We start from the raw sequence: 27,397 nt of genomic DNA on the forward strand, positions 1-27,397 counted from the left end.
AGTACATATAATTTGTTTTTAATGTTTTTAATTTTACCATGATACAAAATAAAAATTTAATCAAAGTGTTTATTTTGTATTTTTTTTATTAAATTAATTGTATTTTATTATACTATATATATAGTATATAATTCCTGTTTAAATATTTGTTCAAATTTTAGTAATTTTAATTTATTATATTTTTAAAAAATAATAAAATAGTAATAAGTATAATAGACATTTTTTTAAAAAAAATATTAATAATTATAATAAATTTTTTATTAATGTGTTTCAAAATATTTAATTATTTTGATATGAATTTAATTTTTAATTTTTTTTTGTTAGCAAAAAAACAATACATTTTTATTTTGAATTATTATTATTGTCAACAGTATTATCAATTGTAATCAATTAATAAGTTACATAATAATAATAATAATAATAATAATAAAATAATAAATTTTAGGAAACATTTATAATGCTTAATTTGTTTTTGTTTGTTTATTATATAATAATAATTTAATTTATATCATCAAATAATAGATAACTGTTTGTTTATAAAAGGCATTGTATTTTTTGTTTTGTTTAATTTAAGTACAATATTATATATATATAAAGATAATAATAATAATGTTTTTATTATAGAAATTAATTACAAAATTAATTTTTATATCAATACTTTCAAAAACACAAATTTATTGATTGATAATAATAATTATTATTATTATAAAAAATTAATTGTGTGTAAAAATTATTATCAGATAATTTGTTAATTAGAAAAAAACACTTATTATTATTACAAATATTTTTTTTGTTATAATAATTATTGTTAATATATTGATAATCTAATAATGTGTTTGATTTATTTTTGAATTATTTTTTGTTGATATAAATTTAAATAACATTTATTAATCAAAATTTGTTTGTTTGTTGGTTTGTATGTACTGTCAAATAGTAGTAATATTTGTGTAAAAATTATGTATAAAACACTATTTAAATAATTGATTTTTTTTAAAACAAATTAAATTGATATAAATTGATTTTATATGTAAATAATTAAAATTAATTAAATTTAATAATAATAAAACATATCAATTGAATAATAATAATAATAATAATAATATATATCTGAGATTTAAATGTATAAATCAATTAATATTTTTATTTTAAAAATATAAGTTTAATTATAACATAATTGAAATAAATCTATGAATAAACATTAATAATCAAACAATAATTAATAATCAAACAATAATTTTTAATCAAAAAATTTTTTTTATCATAAATTGTTCAAAAAAAAAAATAATTATAAATAATAATAATAATAATAGATTTTTAAAAATATATTTATAATTATTAGGCGATATATATCTATAGAGTGCACTCTTTTCTTATAATTATTTATTTATATTTTTTTCAAATTTTTAAAAAAGTGATGTTAATATAATAGGTATGTCCTCTTAATAGTAATAATAATAGTTATAATAATAATTTTTGTTATTATAGTCGTCTATAGGTGCCCAGGTGTGTCTTACAATTGGGACACCGGTGCTCAATGTCCTGGCACTCGGGTATACAACAGGGTATTAGACAACAGCCCAGCCAACAACTATTTAATTAATAAAAAAATAATTAAAATTAATTAATTAAACAATTAGATTTTAAACATTTGATTAAAAATAAATTTTATAAATATAGTATATAAACATACAGTAATTAAAAACTTTTTTTTTAAAAAAAAAATGTTATATAATTTTCAAGTAAACTTATAGTCTCTCTAAAAAACGTAATAATAATATCGTATAAAAATAGATATATGAAAAAAATCAATAATTATATAATAAAATAAAGTAATTGTTATATAATAAAGTAATTAATCTAATCTAACGTTTTACTAATTACTAATTATAAGGATAAAATTAATTAAAAAAAATAAATACTCTATTATGTAAATAAAATTTAATCTATCAGATATATTAGAGTTTTTTTTATCTATAAATAAATGAAAAATCTACCTGTACCTATTAAGTTTTAATAAAATACATACATACATACATACATACATACATACATAAATACATACATACATACACATACACACGCATACACACACATAGACACACATACACACACACATAGACACAAATACATACATACATACACACACACACTCACATAGACACACATACATACATACATAAATACATACATAAATACATACATAAATACATACATAAATACATACATAAATACATACATACACATACATACATAAATACATACATACATACATACACATACATACACATACACACGCATACACACACATAGACACACATACACACACACATAGACACAAATACATACATACACACACACTCACATAGACACACATACATACATACATACATAAATACATACATAAATACATACATAAATACATACATACACATACATACATACACATACATACACATACATAAACATACACACATACATACACATACACATACACATACATACATATACATACATACACATACATACACATACATACACATACATACATACACATACATACACACACATACATTCACACACACACACACACACACACACACACACACATACATACATACATACATACATACATACATACATACATACATACATACATACATACATACATACATACATACATACATACATACATACATACATACATACATACATACATACATACATACATACATACATACACATACATGCATACATACACACACATACATACACATACATACCCAACGAGAAACAGTGTGCCCGACAATAGCCAAGTGAGAAGTCCAGGTGAGGCTACCGTTTCGGTCATTACTTGTGCACTACATTGACTACAAGTCACTTGCATGGGATAGGGACCGAAACCCTGTACGTTAACTATGACAGCAGCAGCCACTGTATGTGTGTGGGTGTGTATGTTTGGACAACCATGTTTATTGTTTTTTTACATACAGGTGCACCAATCATGATGATGATAATAATAAATTAAAATAAAAAATAAATTATATTCATTAGTATTATATTTTTTTTTTAAAATGTGATTTTATGTTTTCAATAGATTATTATTATTATTATTATTATACTAATAATAAAATTAGTTTTAAGTTAACAACAAATAGATAGATAAAAAAAACATGCAAATCATAAAAATAATAAATTTAAATAAAAAACAATAATCAAATAATATATGTGAATAACAGTTAAAATCAATATTATAGATAAAATAATAATAATAAAGTAATGATTGTTTTTTGTGTTGAAAAACAATTATCGTATAAAATAATTGTTTTTTTTTAGTTTCTCATGAAAATCAAAATCAATTTTAAATATAAATAAATGCAAACATAAAATGCAAAAAAAACAAAACACTTGTATTCAAAAAAAAATTGTCAATTGTTTAAAATTTATAACAAAAAATAAATAAAATAATAATAAAATCAGTATTAAGTAGTAATACACAAAATAATAGCAAACAATATAATAATAATACTATACTTATAATAATAATAACAAGTATTCAATCACTTTATATATTAAACTAATTTAGATTTTTATTATTTAAAAAACATAATAATAATAATAATAATAATATGCAAATTGTTAAGTGCTTAGTGTTTGGTAAGTGTTTGTAAAAATTTTTGGTTAATTTTAGTGTTAAAAAAATAAATAATTTTCAACATAAAAATTGGCATTAATTTCATATATCAATAATAATAATAATAATATAAATAATATAAATAATATTAAATTTTTATTAATAATACCAAACCTGTGCCACTTCCAGGGGGAGCACCGATAACTACTGACGGCCCTATGGGGTAACCACTTTGATAGCCTGAATATTAAAATGGATAGATAGATAGATATATAGATAAATGGTTGGATGGAAAAGCACCGGTATGTAGGTGTGTGTGTGTAAATACAAGTAAACAATAACAAAAATATTTTTAGAGGTTAGGGTAGATAAATATTTTTTTGGGGGTTGGAAGGGAGGGGGAGGAATGGTATCAACAAAAAAAATATTTTTTTTAAAAATAGATAGTTTTATAGATATTTATTATTTTTAGTTAATATTTATTTTCAACAATATATATATATTAATTTTTATTATTATAGTAATTAGTAAATATATACTGCATATTATAAAATAATTTTTTAAAAAAGAAAGTTTTAAACATTTTTCAACTAATTTTACACTTAAAATTAATTTCATAATTATTTATAAATTATGATTAGTCTAATTGTTTGTACAGTTTGTATATATATTGTATTGTATTAAAAATAAAAATTATTTTCAATTATTTTTTTCTAAACAAATAAAAACTATAAAAATTAATAAAGTTTTATTTGACAGTAAATTAAAAACCACTATTAAAATTTGTCTTGATAAAAACTAATGTATTTAAAAAAATAAATAAATTGACCTTTTCAAATTTAACTATTAAAAAAATTGTGATTTTTAAAAATATTTTTCATATATGTCATAAATACTGTATATTAATCTAAAAAAACAATACATTATTATAATAGTATTTATAGTATACATACAGTGTTATACTGTATAAAAAATTAAATCCTAATTAAACATTTTAAATTAAATTTATTTACTAATATTTTACGATAAAACTTAGTTAATATATATATATATATTAAATAATTTAATAATGTTTTTATTAGTAAAAAATATAATACTATATATATATATTTATTTTTGGTTAATAATGATAATTTATTAAATAATATTATATACTGTATGCATGTATACTATTTTATATGATAAATGTAAAATAAATACAATTATTATTATTATAACTGTATTACTAATAAACTATAATTTTTATATGACATTAGACACACACACACACAAACAATAATAATAATATAATACATGATATCCTTAATGATGATAAAAAAATATATATATATATATTTTCTACAAATAAATAATAAATAAAACAAAATAAATGTATTAATCATTTTATTTTATAGATAATTTACATAATAATAATTATAATAATATCAAGTTTCGTAAGAAATCAAAAAAAAATAATATAATATAATTTTTTTCTGTCTAAAAATTTTTTTATTACATAAAATTAAAATATATTATATAATTTTTTATAATTAAATAAATTACTACTTTTAGATATTAATTTTTAATTTTATTATATTAAATTAATATAATAATTATATAACTCTAGATAAAGTGCTTATTTTTATTTTTTTTAAAATAAATAAATAAAATAATCAATATAATTATCTAAAAATTTGAACACAAATTTATATAATATGAAAATAGATAATGATATGAAAATAATATCTATTTTTTAATAAAATAAAATTAAAATGCAATTTCAACTAAAACTAAAAATCAAAATTGATAAGTATTTATCAGTTATTATATTATATATTTTTTGAAATAATTTTTAAATACTTCACAACAAATATAATATTAAAATTTTTCAAAAAACCACTTATCAGTGTTATATATATATATATTACAATATATATGCAAAAAATAACACTTTAAATGTTGTTTTTAAAGTAGTATTTATCATATAATATTAGATATATATATATATATATATAATTGGTTTTATTTTTCAATGGCTCTTATAATAATAATATTATTATATACAGTATATACTGTACTCTCTATATGCATATAAAATATAAAAATTATAATATTATACTTTAATAATAATCATATTATATAGTTATTTATCCTTTATTTTAAAAATAAATAAATTTGTTTTGATTTAAATGTCACGTATAACAAGATTTAAAAAAAAATTGTTTTCTAGTTGAATAAATTTTTTTAAAAAATAAATAAACTAAAATCTAAATAAATAAAATTTTTAAAATTGATATATATGTATTTAAATGATTGTTTGTATATTAATTATTTTATAGTTTGAAATTATACTGTACTTTAATTAATTAGATACTCTAGTTATACAATATATTACTAAAAAAAATTTATATAAAATATTTACAAAATAATGTTTATATTAACAGTCAGTCAGTTTGAAATATAAAACAAGTTTTATTTATTATTATTATTATAATTAAAATAAAACCTAATATTACTGGTATAAACAAAATTAATTATTATTTTTAATAATAAATATGAAACTCAAAAATAATAATAAAATCAAATAACCTTGTACAATTATTTCATTATTATTATTATTATTATTTCAGTAAAATATTTTCTACTAAATTAATACTAATTACTATACAGTATATATATATAGTTATTTTTAGTATTTTGTTATATAAAAAAAATTCATATTTAAATTATGCTATAATAATATAGTACTTGTATTTCATAATTATAAAAATTTTCAACAAAAAATATATTTATATACTGTATATAATAAGTTAAGTTTAAATAATAATAATAATAATTATTATTTTAGTTAAATAAACTATTAAAATACTGCTTAATTAACAGTAAAAAAATTTTTAATCATATTATATTTAAATATATGTTTGTTGCTAATATATAATTGCATAACTAAATGAAAAATATAAAAAATAAATAACTGATAAGTCATATGAAACCTGATTTCCCTTTCAATAGTCTCTATACACTAAAAGTTTTTAATAATAATTTTAAATATTTATAATATGATTAAAAAATTTCTATAGAAAAAGTAATAATAATAATAATAGTAATATTGTTTCAAATTTCTAGTCTCTAAAATAAAATTATTTACAATATATATTGTTTAATATAATGTCAATTTTAAAAATTAACTAAATGTCAACTTAAAAAAACTAAATGTTTTATTATATAGAGAAAAATAAATAAATAAATAGTTTCTTAACAACAAAAATAAAATCCTATTATCACTATTAAAAGTGATAATAATTTTTTATTATTATAGTTATATTTTTTTACAACTAAAATATATTATTATATATATTGTTTACTAACATGACATCTATATAATAGATATAAATATTAAATAAATTGCACCTAAATTTTTTTAAAAAAATAATAATAATATTTTTATAACTAATTTAAATTATTTTATTACTATTTGTCAGCTATTTATTATACACTGTACTGTAAATAATATATACTATATATATATATATATATATTGTAGTTATATAATATTAATTATAGATAAAATACTCAAATTTTACTATTATTGTTACAAATCATTAATTATGTAACAATAATGATAATAATACTAATAATAAAAATAAAAGTAAAAAATAAATAATAAATGTTAAGATTACGGTAAACATTATAAAAGTAAAATATTATTTTTAAAAAAATATATGTTATTTTTATACATTTTAAAAAAAATAATAAATAAAAATCCTAACATTTAATAATATAAAACTATTATATATATGAAATAGTATATAATAATGATAAATATTATTATTATGTTAATTATTTTATTATCATTGCTAGGATGAAAACAAATGCTAATAAATTATTTATATATTATATACAAAATATATATATATATATATATATATAATACGCAATAAATAAATTGGTTGCCAAATAACCTAGAAACAATATTATTAATGTAAATAAAATCAACAATAATTGCTATTATTATTATTTTTAATTGTAAACATTTAATATAAAAGTTTAAGTATATTTCCATTTAATAATCATTTGCTATTAGATATATATATATATATATATAAATTTCCATAAATAGTTAATTGTATGATAAAATTGTATATATATATAAACAGGTATATATATATAGATATAAATAACTTAATTAATAAATCAATAATTAGATAAATAAATAAATCAATCAATCAATCAATCATATGTGTATAAAAGGTTAATGAAAATAAATTATTTATCAAAAAATAATGTTTATAAATATATATATAATATTTTCTACAAATGTGTATATATATATATGAAAAAATTAAATAATTTCTAGATTACTACTAAACAATTACCCAAAAAATATATATATATATATAGAGTTATTAGTAGATAAGTTTCAATAAATTTTATAAAAAAAAATGTTATATTATTTTTTTAAATAATATATATATATATATATCAATCAATCAATCAACAAACCTGGTTGTGCCGGATAAACGGTAGCTGCCGGCTGTCCGGCCATAAAACCGGGAGGCGGTGGCACCGGTCCTCCCGGACCTCCCGGTTGGGCCGAATATGGCGGCGGCGGTTCCATTGGGCCACCTTTATGGTCCATTATTTTAGTTTTTAATTAAAATAATTAATTAATTATTAATTGATTGATTTGTTGATTGTTTTGTTTTTTTTTTGATAATTATTGTAGGATATATCTGTAAATAAATATTTAAAAAAAAAATTATAATTATTTTTATTAAATATGTTTAACAAAAAAATAAATAAATAAATAAATTTATTATAATTATAACTAATAATTATATCCTAATTTTTTTAATATGATGTTAAATAGTTTTTATCATTATTATATATTAACGTATAGTTGTTTATAATTTAACACACATGTGTGTTATTTTTTTAGCAATAAAATAATAATAATATTTTTAATACTGTTATAAATAATTTAAATATATTTATAAATTTAGTTATTTAACTAAAAAATCCTAATATATAGCTAACATTTAAGTATTAATAATATAAAATAATTAGTATTTATTTAAAAAAAAAAAATATTTTTATCATTAGTTTATTGTTATTTACAAATAAATCTATGAATATTTTTTTAAATAAAATTAAAACTAGTTAACTAATAATGCTAATATCACTAATAATAATAATAAAAACATATATATATAAACAATAAAAAATACTGTAAATCACCATGACACTGCATAACCTAAATTAGCTAGCTAATAAATTATTATTATTAATAATATAATAATAATAATAATAATTTTTATTTCAAATACTTGTCATGAAATACATTAAAAGTTCGTAAAATAAATAATATATACAAGAAAATACAATTATTTAAAATTAATTAAAATAACAATCAATTAGATTCGCAAACTTATTATAATTATGCTCTTCTCTAATATCTTTTGGTAAATCATTAAATAGTTTAATATTAAAATCAATAAAATTTTTATCAAATTTTTTCAATCTGTTTACAAATTTTTTACATTTTAATCCATGTCTAGATGTTTGGTATATTTCAACACAATTAATCCAATTTAGTGGTATATCTTTGAATTTGTGTATTATTTTAAAAAATAACTTTAAATTTTGTAAATTTCTTCTTTTACCTAAAGAGTCTATCCCTAAAAATTTTAATCTCTGATAATAATTTAAATTAGGTTTTTTCATTAAAATACAAACATATTTTGTAATAATTTTTTGTATTTTTTCAATTTTTTCTGATTGTGTTGACGTATAAACCAAACAACTATTACAATACTCAACAATTGGCAATATATATGTTTTATATGTTTTCAAAAATGTATATCCATTTACTCTTTTACAAATGTTTTTCAAAATTGCAAACTTTTTTAAACATTTTTTATAAATGTAATTTACATGGTCATCAAAATTAAATTTAATATCATAAAAAATACCTACATTTTTATGTTTATTTACATAATTTATTTTTATATCATTAATTTTATAATCAAATAAAACCGTATTTTTTGTAGATATTCTTAAAATTTCACATTTGTTTGCATTTAATTGTAGAGTATTTTGATTACAAAAATTATATACAGAATCCAAATCTTTTTGTAAAATATGACAATCACTTAAATTATTAATAACTAATTATAGTTAAATCATCAGCAAATTTAAATATATGACTTTTAATATTATAAATAATATCTGCTATATAAAGGTTAAATAATATACATGAGGTTACACCTCCTTGTATGACCCCTGAAGGCACTTTAAAATTGTTAGATTTATGGTTATTATACTTAATATACTGATATCTGTCCTTAAATAGATCACTTAAAATTGTATAAAAATCCCCCAAAATATTGTACATTTTTAACTTTTTAAGTAATAATTGATGGGAAACTGTATTAAATGCATTTGAAAAATCTAAAAAAAACTATGTCAACACAAATGATATTTTTATTAAATGCATTACATATTATTTGCTGGATATCTATGTGTACATTTTTTAGTCCAATACCAGTCCTATAACCATATTGACAATTAGGTATTATTTGATTAAATTCAAGATATGGTATTAATTTTTGATATATACATTATATTTATACATTATACTATAATATTTTTTAAAAAGTATAACTAATAAACATTAAAGTTTATATACAGTATAAAAATTAATTATAAATAAAATTAAATTAAATATATAATAATTACATAATTTTTTCCCCACAATATGGTAGACAAACAAATTAACACAAACTGGGTTTTTGTAAATAATAATAATAATAATAATAATAATTGAAAATGTCGATGGTTAATTATTTAAAATGGTAATAATAATAATAATAATAATTATATATTCAATAGTTATAAAATAAAACTGGTTTTCAAATAAATAAAATGTCAAACAACTAGTAAACAACAAAATTTTAAAACTATTAATAATAGTATTATTATTAATAATAATTTAATTTATAATATCTTAATATATATATATATACAGTATTAGTAAAAAATTATTATAATTCAATACATACTAAAAGGTTTAATTTAAATAATATATATATATAGTGTATATTAAATATATACCAAATATATTAGTAATAATAATATGAATAATACTAATGTAATGTAAATGGGAGTCAATTATTGTTTATACAGTGATATACTGTTTATATATTAATATGAAATATATTTTTTTGATGATATATGATATGAAAAAATATATACTAATTATTTAGTATTATTAGTATTAAATATGTATGAAATACATATAGTTTACACAATATATATATATAATATAAATGATATGATAGGGATATGACTAACAATTTTTTTATCATACAGGCTGGCTCATCAGGAGTTATTTTCAAAATACACCACTTATTTCAAAAACTACTAATTATATTTTATTTTAACAAAAAATATTATAAAATATGATAAATGGGATTACATATTTTTATAAAAAAAATTTTTAAAATGGCCGCCTTTAATTGCAATTAAATGGCAAAGTCAGGTGTAAAAATAGTCGAAATTGTCCTTATTTATTATATTTTGACTATCAAGCGACCGCTACATCCAGAACCTGTCGCCATATGATGTGCTATTAGTGACAAAGAAATAATTGGGCCTATATTTTTAAGAGAAATTTGTGATATCAGAGATCTACAGGACTTAAATCATTGTGCAGGACATAGGGTCTGCTGAAGATAAAAAGATTGCTTGATTGTTACTGGTTTAAACAAGATGGTTCACGACCTTACAGAACACAAGATATCTTTGAACAACTTAGAGAGTGTTTTGGTGATCGGATTATAGGTTTGGATGTGCCCAATAAGACTGGCGGCGGAAATGATTTTACCTCCATATTTACCCGATTTCAACACCTGTGATTATTTTTTTGGGTTTATTTTAAGGATATGGTTTACATATCCAACCCTCAATCTATTGAAGAATTCACAAAAATGATTGAAAGTGAGATACGGGCCATACAGCAATATATGAAAGTACGGGTAACATCCAATTTTGTACACCCGACTTTGCCATTTAATTGCAATTAATGGCGGCCATTTTGAAAATTTATCTAATTAAAATATGTAATCCCATTTATCATATTTTATAATATTTTTTGTTAAAATAAAATATAATTAGTAGTTTTTGAAATAAGTGGTGTATTTTGAAAATAACTCCTGATGAGCCACCGTGTATATTATATACTAAAAAAATAATAATAAACAAACTTATTATATATATATATATATATATAATGATAATATAAAATATTAAATTTTTTTTTAATACAAACATTTTTTTGATGGTTAGTTGATTGATATTAAACTGTAAATTAGTTATTATTATGAAAATTAATATACTTTACAACAAATAATACACAACAATACAAAAAAATAACAAATATTTTACTGTTTTTTAGTTAAGTACTGATAATAATAATATACTTAATATACAGTATATTAATCTATATATGTATTATTGTATGCAATATAACACATATACTGTAAATACATACATATATACCACAAAAAATACAGTATTATATTAAATATATATATTCATAAAAAATATTACAGTTTTTCATATATATATATATATTCAATCAAATATATATATATAATTTATTTATTTATATTTAATACATACATACAAAATGACTACTACTATTGCTGACACATAGCAAATAAATACATATCACTGACTATTACTACCACTACTACTACTACTACCTTAAATAAAATACAACTATATATTTGAAATTGAAATGCATATGAAATTATATATATATATATATATATATATTTCAATATAAATTCAATATATACAGTACAGTATCTATATATAGTATATACTGTATATTATATGGAAAAAATGCATTGCATTTAGCTATTGAAATCACTGCCCATGTTTTATACTGTATATATATATATATATATATATATATATATATATATATATATATATATATGTATATATACTGTATATAGTATATGTATATAGTATATGTATATATACTGTATATAGTATATGTATATAGTATATATATTGTTGCTGGGTGATTCATAAATACTGTAATATACAAACATATATATATATATATAGTGTAATGTTATTCAATGTTGTATAAAGTATTTCAATAAATAAATAACGTTTTATGTATATATTAGATATATATAAAACTAAATTGTTTTAAACTAATACAATAATATCAAAAATAAATTGTATTTTATTATATATTATTATTATTATATATTTTTTATAATAGAAAAATTTCTAATATTATTACAAAGAGTAGTAATATATATATATTTTTTATATAATAAAAAACTTTAAAAAATAATAGTAAATTTAATTTTAAAAAAATATTATTTAGTTAGTTTATATTTGATATATGTAATTTATTTTTGTAAATTTTATACATTTTAAATAAACTGTAAAAACTAATTTTTTTTATAAATTTTAACTAAATAATAAAATCTAATTTTAAATTACAGCTTACAACTAGAACTTCAATTTTTTTTTAAAAAAATATTTAATACTTTATGTAAACTTTAATTATTAAAATTAAATTTTTAGTTAATTTAATAAATTAAAATTATTTTATATATATGTATAGATAAATTGTTTTACCTGTAAGTTATAATTACAGTAATTACATAATATATTAATTAAATTTTTAGATATATTTAATTTAATAAAAAAAATGTATAATAATTTTTTAGAAAATAATTTTTCGCACATAATTATCTAGAATCATTCAATAAAACTAAAATTTTATTATTATTATTTATAAAGCTTCAATATAAATTTATTGTATTAACACTTTATAATAGAAAAATTAAAAATATTATTACAAATAGAAGTAATATTTTTTTTTAAAAATTAATAAAATATATATTTTAGCTAGATTATATATAATATATGTAAATTATTTTGTAAATTTTATACATTTTAACTAAATAATAAAATAAAAAATATTTATTACAATAGTAGAGAACAGTTTGGCTATATTTAAGTTTAATTTTAATACATTATGTAGATTTTAAAAAATAATAAACTGTAATTATTTTTTAAAAATTTAAATTAATTTAATGAATTTAACTAAAAATTTTATATATAGATTGATATAGAGCTCCCATTAAGTTATTATTTTATAATTATATTACTAATACTTTAATTACAAATATATTAATAATATATGTTTAGAATAAATTAATAAAAAAATTGATTATTTGATTAAAATTAAAAGACTATTAAAAGTTATTTATACGAACAATTATAAGTTAATTTTTTAATTAATATTTTTTTAAAATATTTTATTTTATAACTAAAATACAAATTTAAAAAAAAAACTGTATATAATTAATTATATAAATTTTAACTAAATAACAAAATTAAATTTTGTGTCCAATAGTTAAGAGCTTGCATTTAAAAAATATTATTTTATAATTATATTACTAATATTTTAATAAACAAATATATGTTTAGAAAAAAAATTAATAAAATTAAATTATTAACTTAAAATATATATATAATTTTTTTTAGAAAATAATTCTTTATAATTATCTATAGTTCATTAATATATTATATTATTATATTTATATAATAATATATCAATATTCAAATATATATATATATATTTTTTAATTTTAAGCATTTTAATTTATTAAATAATTTAAAACTGTATATAATAATTTTGTTGTATTTAAACTATATAATAAAATCAAATTATCTAGAAATTAGTATAATTTATATTTTAATGAATAATGAAAACTGTAAGAAATTTTTTATAAATTTTTTAATTTAAATTATTGTTTAAAAATTTAGTTATAAATATATATATATATATATATATATTAGTAATATTAGTAAATTTTGTAAAATTTTATACATTTTAAATAAACTAATAAAATAAACTGTAAAATAATAATTTATATGCATTTTAACTAATTAAAAAAATAAAATATTTATTACAATAATGAGAAGTTTTTCTATATTTAAATTTAATTTTATATTATATGTAGACTTTAAAAATAATAAACTGTAACTATTATTAAAAATTTTAAGTTAATTTAATGAATTTAATTAAAAATTTTATATATATAGTAGACTTAGAACTCCCTGTAAGTTATTATTTTATAATTATATTACTAATACGTTAATTACAAATATATGTTTAGAAAAAAAATAATAAAAATAGATTATTATGTTCAATTTAAAAAAAAGTATAATAATTTTTTAGAAAATAATAATTTTTTGCACAATTATCTAGATTCATGTCAATTATATTCAAATATATATTTTTGAATTTTAGTTTTAAACATTTTAATTTATTAAATAATTAAACTGTATACAATTATTTTTCTTGTATTTAAACTATATAATAAAATCAAATTTTTTTATTAAATAGTAATGCATACATTAGAATAATATGTAAAAAAAATTTATTAAAGACTATTAAAAATTATTTATACTAAATATTGTAAGTAAGTTAATTTTTCATTAACTAATTATTTAAAATTTTATATATTTTATTTTATTTTACAATTAATATAGAAATTTAAAAATTACAAATACAGTATATGTTTAGAAAAAAATTAATAAAAATAAATAAAACAAAAACAAATACAATATATAATAATTTTTTAGAAAATAATTTTAGTACAATTATCTATAGATTCATGTCTTTTATAAGAATAAAATATATAATTTTTAAAATTTTAGTTTTGAGTATTTTAATTGATTAAATAATTAAACTGTATTTAATAATTTTATTGTATTTAAACTATATAATAAATTCAAATTTTTATTACAATAGTAATGCATTCATAATCATAATAAATTAAAAACAATTTTTATTAAAATAATATAATTTTTTTAAATTGAAGATTTTATAAATAATTAAAGATTATTAAAAGTTATTTAAAAGTATTTATCAATTTCAGTATTATAACTATTATAATTGTTTTCAGCTAGAATAAATTATCAATATTAATTTTTTTTTTAAAAAACCCATAATGTTTCAATTTAATTAATAATAAATAAACTGTAAATATTAACTTGTTTTATAAAAAAATATTTTATTAATTTTTAAAAATAAATGACATTAGTAATAGTGACATTATTTCTCAAAAAAACTATATTTTTATTTAAAACCTCTATAATTATCAACTAAAACTTAAATAAATTATTTTCTATATTCTTAAATAATATAAGTTATCTATAAGTTAAAAAAAATAAATTATTAATGAATTTATAATAAAATTAAAATTTTTAATGATTTATAAAATTTCAATAAATATTCATTGTACTAACACTTTATAATATAAAATTTTAAATATTACTACTACTAATAGTAGTAATAAATATTTTTATTAAAAAAAATTTAAAATAATAGTAAATTCTAATAATATATTTTTATTTAGTTAGTTTTAAATTATAATATAAAATGTATATAATTTAAAATATCCTTACAATAGTGTGTACAGCGTGTTTGGCAAACTTGACTACCTGTCCCCACTGGAAGATAACTATATACTGGTTATGTATTTATCAGTTTCAGTATTATTATTATTATTATTATTACAAATTGTAATAATTGAAACATTTTTGAATTTTTTATTTTAAATAAATAAATTGTAAATAATATTTGTTTTTAATTCAAATTTTATAATAAAATTAATTTTCTTCTATAATAGTTTGTCACTGGAAAAATTTTATTCTAAAATAATAAAATTTTATACAAAACATAAATATATAAATAGTTTTTTTTTTTAAATATATATTCATTAAATTTATCGATTCTATATTTATTAGCAGTTTTATAATAATAATATATAATATTTTTAAATTTAAAATTAAAATTTTTAAATTACATTAATTTTTTAAATATTTAATAATTTAAAAAAATTATTAAACAAAAACAAACAAACAAAAACAAAATTATTAAATTTCTTATTCAATTTAATTATATAGTTTTTTTTAATTAAAAAAAATTTATAAAAATAATTTAATTAATTAAAAACATAATTATCTAGGTTGAATTTTAATAAACAATGATTCGGGTGTATGTGTATAATGTTCAAAAATTTTTGAAAATTTTAATTTAGTTTTTAAATTATTTGCATTTAAATTACTACTAATATTGTCACAAATGGCTAACCTATACTTTAACAATAATCGGCAATAATTGTTAGCTTATCGGACATCAGGTCAAACCGTTTACACCGACATACATACGTAGCACCGGCACCAAAACGGTATGTACCCGTACGGGAGGGTATCGATTGTTGTTGTCGGTTATCGGATAAATAACTGGTCGGGTTTGAAACAATCGGGTTCGGGGATAGTAGACCTTTGAATAGTGTATGGCATGTTTGCCAAACTAGACTACCTGTCCCCCCAGGAAGATAACTATACTGGTTATGTATTTATCAGTTTCAGTATTATTATTATTATTACAAATTGTAATAATTAAAACATTTTTGAATTTTTTTTAAAATAAATAAACTGTAAATTAGATTTTTTTAATTTAAATTTTATTATAAAATTAATTTTCTGATGTAATAGTGTAAGCCACAAAATAATTTTTATTTAAAAAAAATAAAATTTTATTTAAAACATAAATATATAAATAATGTTTTTTTTTAAATATATTAATTAATTATTCTATATTTATGAGCAATTTTATAATATATAATAATTAATAATAGTAAGTAAAAAAACACTTTTAAAAAAATAATAAATATAAATTATTAAGTAAATAATTTTTTTTAAAAGTTGTTTATAATTTTTACATACATTTTCAATAGTTTACTAATAATGTTAAACTGTAAATAGTATGTATTTTTAATATTTTAACTTTGTCATAAAATTAAATTTTTAATTAAATAGTAGAACAGCTAATCGATATTAAAATATAATAATTAAAAACTGTTTTATTTTCACATATTAAGCGTAATAATCAAAAATTTATTTAAAAAAATCTGTAAATATTAAATTGTTTAAACTGAAAATATATTTTTTTAACAAATATAATAAATTATCTATTAGTAAATATTTTATTAAAAATATAATATCTATTAAATTAAAACAAAAACATATTATTTTCTAATAAACATTAAATAACTATTAGTTATCTATAAGTATTTTTTAAAAAAATAAACTATTAATGAATTAGCAATAAAATTAAAAACATTTTATTTTTAATTATTTAGAAATTTTGAGTATAAAATGATTGTATTAACACTTTATAATATAAAATTTCTAATATTATTACAAATAGTAGTAATATTATTTTTTTTACAAACTTTAAAAATAATAGTAAATATAATAAATATATATTATTTAGTTAGTTTATATATGTTATATGTAATTTATTTTTGTAAGTTTTATACATTTTAAATAAACTATTAAAATAAACTGTCAAATAATAATTTATACGCATTTTAACTAAATAATAAAATATAATTTTTATTACAATAGTGATGGTAGAGTTATTTGTTTTTAATTAGATTTTATTAATTTAATTATTTAAGTAGACTTTAAATAGAAAATAAACTGTAATTATTTTTAAAAAAATTTTAAGTTAATTTAATAAAATTAAACTAAGTTTATAACTTGATAGATGGCATTAAATACAAGTTATTATTTTAGTAATAATTATTATATTATTAATACGTTTAATACAAATATTTTAATAATATATGTTTAGAAAATATATGTTTTTTCATACAATTATCTAGATTCATTTTTATTATATTAAAATATACTGTATATATTTTTTTTAATTTAAATTTTAAGCATTTAATACTTATGAAATATGTATTAAATATTTTTATTGTATTTAAACTATATAATAAAATCAAATTTTTAATACAATAGTAATTCATACTAACAATAATACATTTAAAACAATTTTTATTAAAATTATATAAATTTTATGATTTAATTAAAATTAACGACTATTAAAAAGTTATTTACTAAAAATTGTTAGTTAACTTTACAATAACTATTTTGAAATTTTTTTTTACACATTTTAATTTATTTTATAATTAAAATACAAATAGGAAATCTGTAGATAATTATTTTAAATAAATTTTAACTAAATAATAAAATTAAAATTTTATGTACAGTAGTTGAGGACAGTCAGTATTAATTAAAATTTTATTAAATTTTTATGAATATTTTAATTTAGTTTTAAAATTATTTTTATTATCATTACTATTACTACTACTATCGTCACACATAGCTATCCTATACTTTAACAGTAATTACATAAATTATTAATAATATTTTTAGATAAAATTAAATTTAAAAAAAATATTATTTTCAATTTATAATGATTTTTTCACATTTATGTAGATTAATGTATATATTATATTCAAATATATATATATATATATATATTTAAAATTATTAAATACTGTAAACTGTAAATAATAATTATATTGCCTTTATATTATATATAATAAAATCAAATTTTTAATACAATAGTAATACTAATTTATTTACCAAAAATTTTATGATTATACAAAATTTTAAGACATTAATTTTTAAATATTTAAAATAATTTTTTAAATAAAATTTATTCAACAAAAACAAAAAAAATTATTCAATTTAATTATATATAGTTTTTTTTAATAAAAAAAAATTTATAAAAATAATTTAATTAATTAAAAACACAATTATCTAGGTTGAATTTTAATAAACAATGATTCGGGTGTATGTGTATAATGTTCAAAAATTTTGGAAAATTTTAATTTTGTTATTAAATTATTTGCATTTAAATTACTATTACTATTAATATCGTCACAAATGGCTAACCTATACTTTAACAATAATCTAGCGATTGTCAGCTTAACCGACATCAGGGCAAACCGTTTACCGACACACATACGAGCACCGGCACCAAACGGTATGTACCCGTACGGGGGTATCGATTGTTGTTGTCGACTATCGGGCAGCCACCGGTCGGGTTTGAATCGATGGGGATCGGGATAGTAGTCCCTGCAATAGTGTACAGCGTGTTTGGCAAACTCGACTACCTGTCCCCTGTAGATAACTATATCATCTGTTAGTTGGTAATCATTGGCGGCTACCCGTCCCTCACGTAATGTTGTTGTGTTCATACGTAACGATTCGGCCACTACTGCATCCATAAAGTCGTTGCGTAACAATCGGTCACAATCTAACTGTTCAACCGATGATGATATTGTTGTGTCCATACATTGGGTGATTAATTCATTGTATAGCCGATCCTGTATCGGGGGATTGGTAGCCAAATTGTAGGTTAAAAATGATATGATAGATGAATTGGTACCGGAGCCGGCCTCAAACATGGCAAACAAATTGGCTGCCACTTCATCATCGGTTATGTATTTAGTATCAGTTTCAATATGATTATTATTATTATTATCATCTAGATCAAAAAATATATATATATAATTATCAAGCATCATTTTTAAAAATGTGTTATTTATTTTTTTTAGAAAATTATAATAATTATAATAATTTTTAAAAATTATTTTACTACTAAATTTATTAAAAAACTGTAATTATTAGCATTGAATTTAAATAAATAAATATATATTTATTTATATTATTTTGCATTTCAGATCAGATTTTGTAGTTTTTAATAAATAATTTTAGTTTTTAAAAAAATATAACTTTAGTTTAAAAAAATAACATTAGTTGTTAAAAAAAATAACTTTAGTTTTTAAAAAAATATAACTTTAGTTTTAAAAAAATAACTTTAGTTTTAAAAAAAATAACTTTAGTTTAAATAAAAATAACTTTAGTTTAAATAAAAATAACTTTAGTTTTAAATAAATTAGTTTTAGTCTCATTCGTCAAAAAAATAAATTTTAGTTTTTTTTTTAAAAATATACAATTTAAAAAACTTACCATTATTTTTATTATTATTATTTGTAAACAAAATTTTATTTGATTGCATCAAATAGCCTAACAGGTCATCACCATATTGAGGACTACTAGTACTACTACTACTACTACCAGTGCTTGTTGATGATGATGATAAGCTACCAGTGCTGCTGATGCATGATAAACGTTGTCTCAATTGATCCCTGGTCAATTGTACAAATGCATCCAATTGACTAGTGGGTATGGGATGTGTTAGATTGAATAATAAGCGTATGAGTGAACCGGGCATCAGTAGGAACAGTAGTATACGCCAACGTCGAGGACTTAGTAGATCATTGAGTAGTTGATAGGCACCGGTATTATCATCTATAGTATCCATTGAGAACATACAGGACATCATACAGGATAGGCCGTAGTCATCGTATAGCTTAGTTATGTCGAGAACTGTTGGCTGTCCATCACTACTACCACTACCACTACTACTACCACTATTACCACCACTACTACCGCTACTATTGTCGCCAATCAAGCCATCTATACGATCGGTTAGACGATTGATTTGCCGGTCGATTCTGAGTTTCATTGAACGTAATTTTATTGCCGAAAACAACGAACTAAGTACTGGTCGGACGCGAACCCACTGTCCATCCCTACTATTGTCCAAACTTTGTCGGCAAACCCGATGGCCGACGGGTGTCAGGAATGGATTTGGCGATCGATTGCGGAATTGATCGAAATCTTTGACCAAAATTTGTTTCAACAGTTCGGGATCGGCAATAGTCAGCACCGGTTGGCTGCCATTGAATGTACTGTTAATAATAGATAATAATAATAATAATTATAATAATTAATAATAATAATTAATAATAATACTAATAATAATTAATAATAATAATAATAATAATAATAATTAATAATAATAATAATAATTATTATTAATAATAATAATAATAATTATTAATAATAATAATAATAATTATTAATAATAATAATAATTAATAATAATAATAATAATAATAATTATTATTAATAATAATAATAATAATAATAATTATTAATATTAATAATAATAATAATTATTAATAATAATAATAATAATAATTATTAATAATAATAATAATATAAATAATAATATATTTTGAATAATAATAGATTGTATATATAAAAAATAAATAAATTTAGTTTTAATTTTTTTTAATTATTATTAATGATGGTAAACATTACCCGTAAATTTTACCATATTTTTGGAATCTTTCCAATTCAACCAATGATTTAGATTTAAAAAGTTCGGGTAATAGATTACCAAAATAGACCAGTGGTTTGGGTCCCGGTATACCACGTTTAGACCAATAGTTGTATTGTATTTTTGCTAAATATCTAAATAATATTAAATTATTAATTTATAATTATAATAATATATTTTTTTTTAATTATTTATTATTTTGTTGATAATTAATTAATTAATTATTTTATTTATAAATAAAAAAATATATACATACATATAACATGCAATAAATAAACATAACATATAAAATGCTAGTTGTAACATTATTGTAATAATTATTATATTTATTTAATTTTTTTAAAATTATTTTTTAAAATAATAATAAATTTTTGTAAATATTAAATATTATTTTTTTTTAAAAAAAGATAGCTTAAAATAATATTTATATTCAGTATATATATAAATAATTTTCAAATTTCGAGGACATTGTATAACTCAAGTACTTGTGATAACTTGTTAACTGGTTTTATATTTTATTTTTTTTTAAAAAAAGATTAAAAAAATTGTTATTCAATATAATTAAAATAATAATGATATGAATACTAATTTTTATTAATAAATATTACAAAATTAATAATTATTACTTAACTAAACATATTAGTCAAAAAAAATGTTTGCATAATAAATATTTTAATTCAAAAAAATAATTTGCATTTTAATTTTGTTTAAATAATAATAAATATTAAAGTTTTTTTTATTGAAAATTATTTTTAAAAATTAATTAATTAATAGTATAAAAGATAGTGTTTTTTCCTAATTGTTATCAAATTTTATTTAGAAAAATAATAAAAATAATGTGAATTATGTTATCATACTGTATGTATTGCATAACTTAGATAATAATTTGATAAAATTTAAACTTAAATACACATTCAATATGAATTTTTTTTTATCTATTTATCTAATATAATATTATATGAAATATTAATTTTCATTTAAACCTTACATTTTTTTACTGATAATTTTTAACATATGGTATATTTTTACAAATATATAAATAAATAACTTATAAATACTATAAGTTATTATTAACAGGAAAAAATATTATAGAAAAAACTGTATAAATCTATATATTTTAAAATTAATTTAACCTTGATTGAAAATTAAATTAATCAATTATTAATCTATTTTACCGTTGAAAACAATATTAATTTAATTGAAAATATATTTAATTAATTAATTAATTAACTAATCAAGTGATAATTAATTTCCAGCAATATGTTTAAATTATTTAAATTATTTTTTTTTGAATAATAATTATTAATAAATAAATTATATACTGTTATATACAATATATAATTTACAGTATATATTAGTTAAATGTCCTTAAGTGTCATATAATATAACTTATATTTATTTTATCATATGATTGATAAATACTTCAAAACTAATAGATTATATCAAAACAAAACAAAAATAACTTTAACACAAAACTTAATTAAATAAATTACATATATATATATATATATATATATTTATTGAGTGACATAATTTTAAAGTGTATATAAAAGTTTAGAAATTTATAATATATATATTGTTATTATACTGTATATATTAGTTTAAATTGATTTAGATTGACCCTGATAGAAAATTTAAACTAATATTAAACATAAAGTTAGACAATTTTATCAAATCATAAGATAAACTAAACTAAATAAAATACTGTATTTATCTATTAATAATAATAAAAGTAACACTTAAGTACATTAAGTAAAAAAAATGATATATAATTTACTTTTTTATAATAAAACAAAATTATTATTTTTTTTTAGTTTATTTGTTTGAAAATTTATTGCATTAGTTATTATTATTTTTTTGGTTAACATTGGCTGAAAAAAATTAATTAAAATTAATTAATTAGTTTATAAATTAATATAAATTATATTTAAATAAAAAAAAATTGTTTTTTATATATATTTTTGTGACAATTATGTCGACACCATCACCGCCAACAATAAAACCATTGACCATATTGTTTGCACCGTTAGATACCTGGGGCCATATCAACGCTTGCCATGGTTTGGCCGATTTGTTACGCCAACGTGGCCATCGACCCGTATTTGCCCTGGACATTGGCTACCAGGGTAAATTGGCCAAGTATGGCTACGAGGAGTATATACTAAAACGTGATGTCGACCAACAACAGGACGGTCGGGATTTTTGGGCCGATTTTGTTACCAAATATAAAGATTGCTATCGATTAGCACCGGAAGCCATAATGGCCTCATCGACTGTCGACGGGTTTACTATAATGTTTGAAAACTATCGGCAATTGGACCGGCAGTACAGGCAGTGTTTGGATCGGGTCCGACCCGATTTGATTGTAATTGACTCGTATATTGGTTCGCCTACGTTGACCAATGCCCGGGTAGGTGCTGGTGATGGTTGTATAATACCCTGGGTATGGCTGTGTTCGGCTGCACCGCAAAGTTTTTTGCACAGTCCTAAACTGCCGCCCGCCTGGTCAGGTCAGTGGTTAATAAATAATAATAAAATAATAATTATTATAAATTAAAAAAAATATTTAATTAATTAATTTTATTTTATTTTTTTTGAATATTAAATTATTTAATATATATATATATTGATATTTATTTTTTGTAAAATATTACTAATTTATAGATATTTAAAAAAAAAAATTTTTTTAACATAATTATATTAGTATACCTGATCATGATTTTTTTCAAAAAAAATTAAATATTTCAATATTTCAATATTATTTTTTTTTATTATTCACTTATAATAATTTATTTATTAGAATATTTTGAATATTTTTTTAAACTTTACTTTTATCATTAAACTTTTAGAGTAAAAATTATTGTTATTATAATATTTTTTAAAAAATTTATACTAATTTTTATACTAATACCCTAATTAAATATTAATTAAAAAAAATCATTGAGTTTAATTTTTAAAAAATAAGTAATTTACAGTTTTATTTTGTTGTTGTTTACAAAATTTTTAAAAAGTTAAATTTTACTAAATCAAAAATAATAAATTTCAATAATTAATATTTTTAAAATAAATAAATAAAATATTTTTTTAAATAATTATAAAACTTAAAATTTAATTATTTTTATTTAACTGATATACAGGTTTACCACTAGATAGTGACCAAAATAAATGGCTAGAATTTCGCGAAAAATATAATCAAGTATTTAGTGATTTACATCATAGGATAAGCCAATGGTTTGTTGAATCAGGTGCCCGACCCCTGTCCACCAATCGGTCGGATATTAATATATTACATCCCGAGTCACCCTATCTGAACATATATACCTATCCGGAGGAACTGGATTACTATCAGGAATTGAAACCATTACCCGGCAATTGGCTGCGTATTGACGGTTCGGTTCGGGAAACTGGCGATACTTTTGAAATACCCGACCAATTGTTAGCCCGAAAAACTAGTGATGAAAAACTAGTATTTTTTACAATCGGATCGTACGGTGCATCCAATATCGATCTAATGAAACGTATAACCGGGATATTAGGTAAATCTAGACATCGATTTATTGTAGCTACCGGTCCTCTACATCGACAATACCAATTACCTGCCAATCAATGGGGTCGACCGTTTCTACCCCAGACAGCCGTACTACCCCTGGTCGACCTGGTTATAGCACATGGAGGTAATAATACAGTATGCGAAACGTTTTACTATGGTAAACCAATGTTGGTGATGCCAATGTCTAGCGATCAGTTAGATAATGCTCAGCGCATACATGAGCTAGGATTGGGATTACGGCTGAATCCATATCATTGTACAGATGGGGAACTGTTGGCTGCAGTCGACCGATTGGCTACTGACCAGGGGTTGGCCGCACGTATGCGTATGATTGGCGAAACTATACGCATGAATAGGCAACGCAATGGACAATTGGCGGCCGAATTGATTGAAAATATTTGTAAATAATTTTTTTAATTTTAATTAAATTTTAATTAATTAATTTTTTTTTATTTAAATTGTTTTATAATTATTGATTGCGAAATAAATTTTAAAAATTAAATATATAAAAAATGTTAATGATTTATTTTTTATGCATTGTATAAAAAATATTAATAATTTTATAATATGCAAATTAAATAGTATAAAACAAAACAAAAAATAAAATAAAAAAATTAATAATAATATAAGAAAATTTTACTATTATAAAAATAACTATTGACTACTATGTAAAGTACAAATTTGACAATAATAAAAATAAAAACTGTAAATTTAATTTATTTTTATTTATCTAAAACTTAAAAAAAACAATTTTAATATAAATTTCCAGTGTAAACATTGAGGAATATCATTATTTATTTTATATAAAAAAAATTAATACAAAATAAATATTAGTTGTAACAGTACAATTTAATTAAATAATTTAATTAAAAAAAATCGTTATAAATTTTTTAATTAAAAAATTTATATTCCTAAATTGTATAATTGTTATTTTACGATTATTAATTTAGAAATACATAAAATAAATTAGTGTATCATTGTAATTGTTTACTAATTAAATTAAATGCTAAATAAATTCTAAATGTATTTAAAATCAATATTTTTTGTAAATAATAATGATTATATTTTATATATAAAAAAAACTCAAATTGCATAATAATGCTTTTATATATTTTTTTTAAATTTATGATATTGATATTTTATAAAACATTTTAAGTTATATGTTTAACAATAAAATTACTAATTATAGTAATATACTATAATTGTACTAAATTAGTACTAAATTAGTAATTTGTAAGCAATACAACTTTTATAATATTACTTCAATTATAATATTATAATATTTAATACACTAATTAAATTTTAAAAATTTATATAATTATCATATATATATAATAGGTGTTAATATTAAAAAAAATACTAAAAATAAAAACTTATTATTAATTATTGGTGTATTACTTAATGTTAAGTTTTATTCAATTATTAGTTTACAATTACTATTAGTTTTAGTTTAATTTAATAAAATTAACATTATAATATATATTTTTTTAAAAATATAATATCAAATAATTATTAATAAAGGGTTAGGCTAATTAAAATAAATTTTAAATAACACTTATTAAATATTAATAAACTTATTAATAAGTTTACAGTTTATTTTTGCGTTATTAATATTAATAACTTTTTTTAAAAAAAACTGTAATTTTTATTTAACTATTTTTTGAAATTACTAGATATTTTTGTATTAATTTAAATTTTAGTCTATCCCGTACAATTCAGATAAATTTTATTTGATTCATATTAGTAACTAAATTAACTATTATTTTTTTAAAAAGATTTAAATTTAAGTATAATATGTATTGTTAATTAATAATTAATTTAGGTTATATATATATATATTAGCTAAATAAATCTAAAAATATAATAAAAATTTAGAAATTATATATTATTTTTTAAAAAAAAAACTTATAATAGTTATCATAAGTATAAAAAACAATTTATTATAAAATTATTTAAAAATAAACAATAGCAACTACTATCTAATAATGTTTATATATATATATATATATATATATATATATAGAAAATAAACAACAATTATCTTAATCAATAAAAACATTACAGTTAATATTAAAAT

At 17.7% G+C, this 27,397-nt stretch overlaps 3 protein-coding genes across 4 annotated transcripts; 1 reads left to right on the forward strand and 2 right to left on the reverse strand.

The window, feature by feature from the left end:
- Nucleotides 1-1,322: 1,322 nt before the first annotated feature.
- LOC128951735 (LITAF domain-containing protein-like) lies at nt 1,323-8,343 on the reverse strand. 2 transcript variants are annotated; one of them, XM_054296999.1, is made up of 4 exons: nt 8,114-8,343; nt 3,806-3,871; nt 2,781-2,931; nt 1,323-1,588 (listed from the first exon to the last, which is right to left on the reverse strand). In XM_054296999.1, exons 1-4 carry the CDS (start codon nt 8,247-8,249, stop codon nt 1,480-1,482), a joined length of 462 nt encoding a protein of 153 aa, XP_054152974.1. In that variant the 5' UTR covers nt 8,250-8,343; the 3' UTR covers nt 1,323-1,479. The 2 variants fall into 2 exon arrangements, with proteins under 2 accessions (XP_054152974.1, XP_054152975.1); XM_054297000.1 differs by lacking the exon at nt 3,806-3,871.
- Nucleotides 8,344-16,815: 8,472 nt separating this feature from the next.
- Nucleotides 16,816-22,076, reverse strand: LOC128951641 (cytochrome P450 3A8-like). The gene is made up of 5 exons (XM_054296888.1): nt 22,027-22,076; nt 21,752-21,904; nt 20,552-21,336; nt 19,358-20,066; nt 16,816-16,960 (listed from the first exon to the last, which is right to left on the reverse strand). The coding sequence occupies exons 1-5, from the start codon at nt 22,074-22,076 to the stop codon at nt 16,816-16,818; spliced, it is 1,842 nt and encodes a 613-aa protein (XP_054152863.1).
- Nucleotides 22,077-23,739: 1,663 nt separating this feature from the next.
- LOC128951643 (uncharacterized UDP-glucosyltransferase YdhE-like) lies at nt 23,740-25,728 on the forward strand. Its single transcript, XM_054296889.1, has 2 exons — nt 23,740-24,280; nt 24,908-25,728. Exons 1-2 carry the CDS (start codon nt 23,743-23,745, stop codon nt 25,726-25,728), a joined length of 1,359 nt encoding a protein of 452 aa, XP_054152864.1. The 5' UTR covers nt 23,740-23,742.
- The last annotated feature ends 1,669 nt before the right edge of the window (nt 25,729-27,397 follow it).

The sequence above is a fragment of the Oppia nitens genome, unplaced genomic scaffold (assembly GCF_028296485.1).
Source record: "Oppia nitens isolate AA-2021 unplaced genomic scaffold, nextdenovo-longstitch-racon4-pilon3 scaffold1_pilon_pilon_pilon, whole genome shotgun sequence".
Taxonomy (NCBI): domain Eukaryota; kingdom Metazoa; phylum Arthropoda; class Arachnida; order Sarcoptiformes; family Oppiidae; genus Oppia; species Oppia nitens.

Coding starts and splice junctions, on each gene's coding strand:
- LOC128951735 (XM_054296999.1), bottom strand. CDS start 8,249: ATGGACCATAAAGGTGGCCCAATGGAACCGCCGCCGCCATATTCGGCC. Junction 3,872..8,113: donor CGTTTATCCGGCACAACCAG/GTTTGTTGATTG, acceptor TTTAATATTCAG/GCTATCAAAGTGGTTACCCC. Junction 1,589..2,780: donor GGCACACTGTTTCTCGTTGG/GTATGTATGTGT, acceptor TTAATTAAATAG/TTGTTGGCTGGGCTGTTGTC.
- LOC128951641 (XM_054296888.1), bottom strand. CDS start 22,076: ATGTTACAACTAGCATTTTATATGTTATGTTTATTTATTGCATGTTAT. Junction 20,067..20,551: donor TAATAATAATAAAAATAATG/GTAAGTTTTTTA, acceptor TTTTTGATCTAG/ATGATAATAATAATAATAAT. Junction 16,961..19,357: donor ACACATACACCCGAATCATT/GTTTATTAAAAT, acceptor AAACCCGACCAG/TTATTTATCCGATAACCGAC.
- LOC128951643 (XM_054296889.1), top strand. CDS start 23,743: ATGTCGACACCATCACCGCCAACAATAAAACCATTGACCATATTGTTT. Junction 24,281..24,907: donor ACTGCCGCCCGCCTGGTCAG/GTCAGTGGTTAA, acceptor ACTGATATACAG/GTTTACCACTAGATAGTGAC.